Source organism: Dipodomys ordii, unplaced genomic scaffold (genome assembly GCF_000151885.1).
Source record: "Dipodomys ordii isolate 6190 unplaced genomic scaffold, Dord_2.0 Scaffold255, whole genome shotgun sequence".
Lineage (NCBI taxonomy): Eukaryota > Metazoa > Chordata > Mammalia > Rodentia > Heteromyidae > Dipodomys > Dipodomys ordii.
Genome location: NW_012267471.1, coordinates 330268 through 336224, shown reverse-complemented (window position 1 = coordinate 336224; position 5957 = coordinate 330268). Strand labels below are relative to the sequence as shown.

General features: G+C 40.9%; 1 gene segment (V, D, J or C); it reads left to right on the top strand.

The window, feature by feature from the left end:
• Positions 1-274: 274 nt before the first annotated feature.
• Positions 275-937, top strand: LOC106000983. The segment is given in 2 exon segments: positions 275-457; positions 582-937. Coding segments are annotated over 2 exon segments (378 nt in total).
• Positions 938-5957: the final 5020 nt, after the last annotated feature.

Genomic DNA, 5957 nt, shown 5'->3' with positions numbered 1-5957 from the left:
GCTCTACCACTTGAGCTACAGTGCCACTTCTGGCTTTTATTGCTTATGTGGTGCTGAGGAATCCAACCTGGGGCTTCATGCATGTGAGGCAAACACTCTACCACTGAGCTACCTTCCCATCCCATAAAAATAAACTTTTTCAAAAAGAGTAAGAGAGTCGTTCTGTCTTTGGAAAACATTTTTCAAGGACAAATTTGTGATTTGCAGGTCTCATTGGGACACATGGTAACTTTAGTCCTGGGCTTTGACCCCGATTTCCACCACCCTGCATCTGTGCTGGCTCTGTTGCTTTGCCTAGCAGTTGAGGATTTGCATGAACCCAGAGCACAGCCCACTTGGCCTGAGAACTTCTTTAAGGCTGCTCAAATTCTGTGTATCAGTCAGTCCCGGTCAGCACATACCATGGACAGGAGGGCCCCTGCCCAGCTCCTGGGGCTCCTGCTGCTCTGGCTCCCAGGTAAGAAAGGATGGCACTTCTTCCACCCCGTGGGAGAGGTCTAAGCCTAGAAGCCTGGGTCTTCATAAAAGGTCTCACAGTATAATTAATTGGATGGATATTTGTCTTTTGTTTCCATTATCAGGTACCAGTTGTGACATTCTGGTGACCCAGTCTCCATCCTCTCTGTCTGCATCAGTAGGAGACAGAGTCCCCATCACCTGCAAGGCCAGTCAGGGTATTAGCGATGATTTACAATGGTATCAGCAGAAACCAGGGAAAACTCCTAAACTCTTGATTTACTGGGCAAACAATTTGGTATCCGGGGTGCCATCCAGGTTCAGTGGAAGCCAATCTGGGACGGAGTTCACTCTCACAATCAGCAGCCTTCAGCCTGAAGACTTTGCAACTTACTACTGTCAACAGGGTAATAGTTACCCTCCCACAGTGGTACAAGCCATAACATAAACCTCCAAGGGAAGCAGAAGTGACAGGCTGGGCTGCCCCAGCTGCTTCTCCTTGTGGTTTCACCTGCTGACAGTGCTTTACAGCTACAGCCAGGCTCTGAAGTTCAGATGGGGATTTGGTCGAGGTGGTCAGTGACAATCCTCTCAATCTTAACTGTATTTCTTCATCTCAGCCTCACAGTCATCATCCACACAAGGCTTCTGCTGTCATAAAAAGAACACAGATCTGTACTTCAGTGCATCTGGAATATGATATCCAGGGGATTTGATTTCCACTTGGAAGGCCTCACAGGAGAGGCATTTGAGCCGGGCGCTGGTGGCTCACGCCTGTAATCCTAGCTACTCAGGAGGCTGATCTGAGGATCTGGTTCAAAGCTAGCCTGGACAGAACACTGCGAGAGTCTTATCTCCACATAAATACCAGAAGACCAGAAGGGTGGCTGTAACTTAATGTGCTAGAGTGCTAACCTTGAAAAAGAGAGCTCAGGGACAGTGCCCAGGCCCTGAATTGAAGGCCTATGACTGACAACAATAGGGAATTTAGTAAAGTCCTGAGGACATTATTGCTCTGGATCATTAGCAAAGACAGAGAGATGAACAATGAAATTATATAATATGCTGGAAAATTTAGGAACTGGAGATCATGTTGAATGATATAAGTCAGGATTCCAAAGCCAAATATTCCATGGTCCCACTCATTTGTGGTATGTAGAATTAAATGATGATGATAATATAATAATAATTAAATAATAGTAATAATAAAACATGGTGAAAGTTCATGAAAGCAAAATGGGGAAAATGTCTAAAGGGAGATAGGTAAGGGACCAATGGCACAAATGAAAATGAATTAAGTATAATATATAATATAATATGTATGTATATATACATATATTTGTGAATAATGAGGTCAATTATATACTGTAAGAAAATAGTAGGTGTTGGAGTGAAATGAAGGTAGTGAAATTTTTCAAAGTACACTGAATTTAGGTATAGAATTATCATTAAAATCCCCTCATGCTATTAATACATGCAAATTAAAATTAATCCTTAGGTAAAAGAAATAAAATGACATACTTTTGCATTAAAATACTGAGATTGTCTTGCATAATTGTTAGACAAAGAAAGTATGTTTATCCATGTGTTAACTTGATACATATGAACAATAGACATATTACTTCGGCATTCTTTTATTTGTGAAGTGCTCTTTTATTGTGAAGTGTTTTTTTTTAGTTGGTGTGTGGTTTTTTTGTTTGTTTGATTTTTTTTTTTGTGGTTGGTTTGTATTTTTTTGCCAGTCCTGGGGTTTGAACTCAGGATGTAGGTGAGGTGTTGTCTCTGAGATCTTTGTGCTCAAGGCTAGCATTCTACCATTTAAACCATCACATCATTTCCGGGTTTATTCTTGGTAATTTATTGGGGATCAATTTATTCCTGACCAGGGTGGATTCAAACAATGATCCTCAGATCTTAGCCTCCTGAGAAGCTAGGATTAGAGGAGTGAGCTACCAGGGCCCCACTTCCTCTAAGTTTGAGTAAGAACTGGAATTAAGAATCTGTCCTGAGGGCCCTCTTGAATCTCCTCCTTTTCCCAGCACCCCATAAGCTAAGGGAAGAATCCTGGAGCATCCTTTCCAGTCTCAGCCCTGTTCTGAAGTCTAGATCTCTCAGACTTTCACCTTGTCCCAGACCTCACTTACTTTCATGGCCCAGATTATAAACACATTCCTTTCCTGAAGCTCTTCCTTCTTTCAGTAAGATCCACAGAAAGTTCCTTTAGTCTCCCCCATCTTCCTGTCCTCAACTTAATCTCCCAGCCAGTAACTCCATCCCTCACAGCCCAGAGGAATGTAAGCCTGCCAAGATCTATGGTTAAAGGCCATTGTTTCAAACTCTTTCAAGTATTCAGCCTTTGCAGACTTGAAACTCAAAAGACACATTTTCACAGGTGCTGAAGTCAGACCTGGAGCATAGATCAAGAGAATTTATGTGTTATTGCTAGAACCTGTCTGCTTTTAACTTCACACAGGTAGATGTCCTTTGTCATTCTATTAATAATTTGCCAGGTAGCCTTTATAACTTCACAGCACCCAGATGCCTTGTACTTGTTTTATTTAGTACCAGCTTTGTTCTACAGTGCATGGTAGAGAGAGCAAATCTCTTCCAGCAAAGACAGTGACAGAGATTGAGAGGTCCATATGAGAAAAATAGTAGTTAAATTTAAGAGGAATGAGGGTGAGTATAGCTTTCTTAGTAGGTTCATACATCATCATAAAATGAGGGAAGAAGAACATTGTAAAATCCTTCTTGGAGCAGTTGTGTTAGCATGTGCTGCAGAGACCATTCATGTTTTAGCAGGAAAAGCTGATCAAATCAAGACTCAGATGCAATTTATACAATAAATGGTAATGAAAAAGCCTCTGACTAGACAATGACTTATTTGTGGGCTCTGTGACTTGGAACAACTGTGTTATCTCCTTGCACCCACAGCAGATACTTCCATTTGTGATGTTAAGTTCCATGTGACTACTCTGCTTGTTTGTCCTCAAATGTGACATCCTGCACTATACAATGCAGTGTCTCACCACATGCTGATCTCCATGTTGTGTGGCCTGCTAACTTAACTCTAGCTTCACTTCCTGTGGTCAACTGTGCTTGATTCCTCATGCTGAAGATTTCCTCTCCAAACTGTGTGACTTAAGTTTGTCTTCACTCTGAACACAGAGCATTTTATTCCATCTGTGTCTGTTTGGATCAAATGGCCTAAATGCATTCACTAAAAAATGCTTTAGTACCAGGTACCACTGGCTCATCCCTGTAGTTCTAGCTACTCAAGAAGCTGAGATCTGCTCAAGGTAATTGGAAGTCAGCCTGGGCATGAAAATCTATGTGCTGCTTATCTCCAATGTACCACTAAAAAGCTGGAAGTGAAGCTATGGCTCATGTAGAAAACCAGCCTTGAACACAATAGCTCAGGAACTACCTAAACTCTGAGTTCAAACCTCAGGCCAAGCACACAAAAAAAATCACCTACAATCTAAATTATATTGGTCATAAAAGAAAATGCACGATTAAGGAAAACAGTGAACTTGGTAGAGTTGAGCCATTGGTTAAAGAAAATATTAGATACAAGAGAGAGAGTGGGGGGGGAGAGGGAGAGAGAGAGAGCAGCTTCCAGTAATTAAGATAGAAGACACAAACGTCCTCCCAAAGTTTAGTGAATGTTATATTAAATAGAAATGCATTACACTTACAACGCTAGATATGGAGGCTTGTGTATTCCTAAGTATAAATATGAAATACCTTTTATGATCTGTCCTAGAGAAAGGCAACAAATCAGAGAATTCAGAAGAGAAGGAAATGAGTCACTTGTATGGAGTGAACAGGGCACCAATACAAACAGCAGAAGACACTCTATACATCTCAGATAAAAATAGTTTATTTCACATATAATACTTTTTAAGAGTTTTATCTCTCATAAAACTTTTGAAGCCTATGTATTTCTCAGTCTATCTATGAAATTATCTGACTATTTTTCTACATGAACCACATAGCAGTTTTATATCATTGTGTCTAGATAATAATGATTATTATTAACTATATAATGTGGTTCAGGGAAACAACCTGAATATTCTAGAATCCTGTGTCACAAGATTCACAGATAGAAAATGCAGGAAAAGTATAAAATTGACGTCCCTTAGGAATATTTCTCTCTCAGTGACTGGCTTATATTAATATAAACAGTAAAGAAAATTCTAGCAATTCTTGGAAACATGGGAATTAAAAACATTTATTTTTCTCAGAGGACAACATATTCTGTTCTCACATCACCAGGGAGAAACACATTATCTGTAAGAAAATTGGACATCTGTGGTCTTTAGGACTGTACATTAGCACTGAAATCTGCCAGATTGCAATTATGCCCAGCCCTGCCCAGCTCCTGCTAATTTGTATGTGCCCAGAGCTCAACCCACTGAACTGAGAACATCATAATAGGCTGCTCACACCCTGTGCAGGAGAAGGTTCCACTCAGCACACAGCATGGACGTGAGGGCTCCTGCTCAGTTCCTGAGGCTCTACAGTTTTGGATCCAAGGTAAAGAAGGACAATGCTGGGGATCACTCGGTGCATGTTTTTATTTTTGTTTTTGTTTTTTAAATGTGAAAATACCATATGGTATCTTCTTATCAAGCATTGTTGCCTCCTCCTTTGTTTCCCCTTGCCATCCCTTCCCATATACCCCCATCTCCCTACCCCCACCAACGTTGTAAAGTTAGTTTTTTGACATAACATTTGCATATCTCATTGTTGCAATGGGTCCACATGTATCGCTATTTAAACCATTTGTTTTATCCCTTCCCCTCCACAAATGATACCAACATCAAGTACAGTGAAACAGGGGTTATTCCATGTGGGAGGACATACAAAGCAACAAAGAAATATCTTAAAAATGTTAGAAACAATAGCAAGAAAGAAAAACAGCCTGCTTCTTTCTGGAAGTACTTGGATAGCATAATTAATTAAATGCATAATGTTTTCCATGTTTCCATTGTCAGGTGCAAGATGTGACGTCCAGTTGACCCAGTCCTCCCACTTATATGCATCTCTTGGAGACAGAGTTGTCATCGCTTGCAGGACCAGTCAGCACATTAGCAATGAGTTAAATTGGTATTAGCAGAGACCAGAGAATGCTACAAAGCTTCTGATCTATTTTGCAAATAGATTGGCCTCAAGGTTCAATGGGAGTTGATCTGGAACAGAGTTCACACACCATCAGCAGCCTGCAGCCTGAAGATATTTCCACTTTGTACTATAAACAAGATTATAGTAGACCTCCAACAGTGATACAAGCCATGACAAAAACCTCACGGGGAAGCAGAAGTGAGAGGCTGACCTGTCCTAGCTGCTCTTCATGGTGCCTCCACCTGCTGACAGAGCTTCTCAGGTGGAGTCAGGCTTTTAAGATCACTAGAATGTATTGGGAGGAAGGCCCTGGAGGCATCTGCACACCCTAACTCTCTGTCTTCCTTCTCGTGCAAGCAACACATATCTGACAT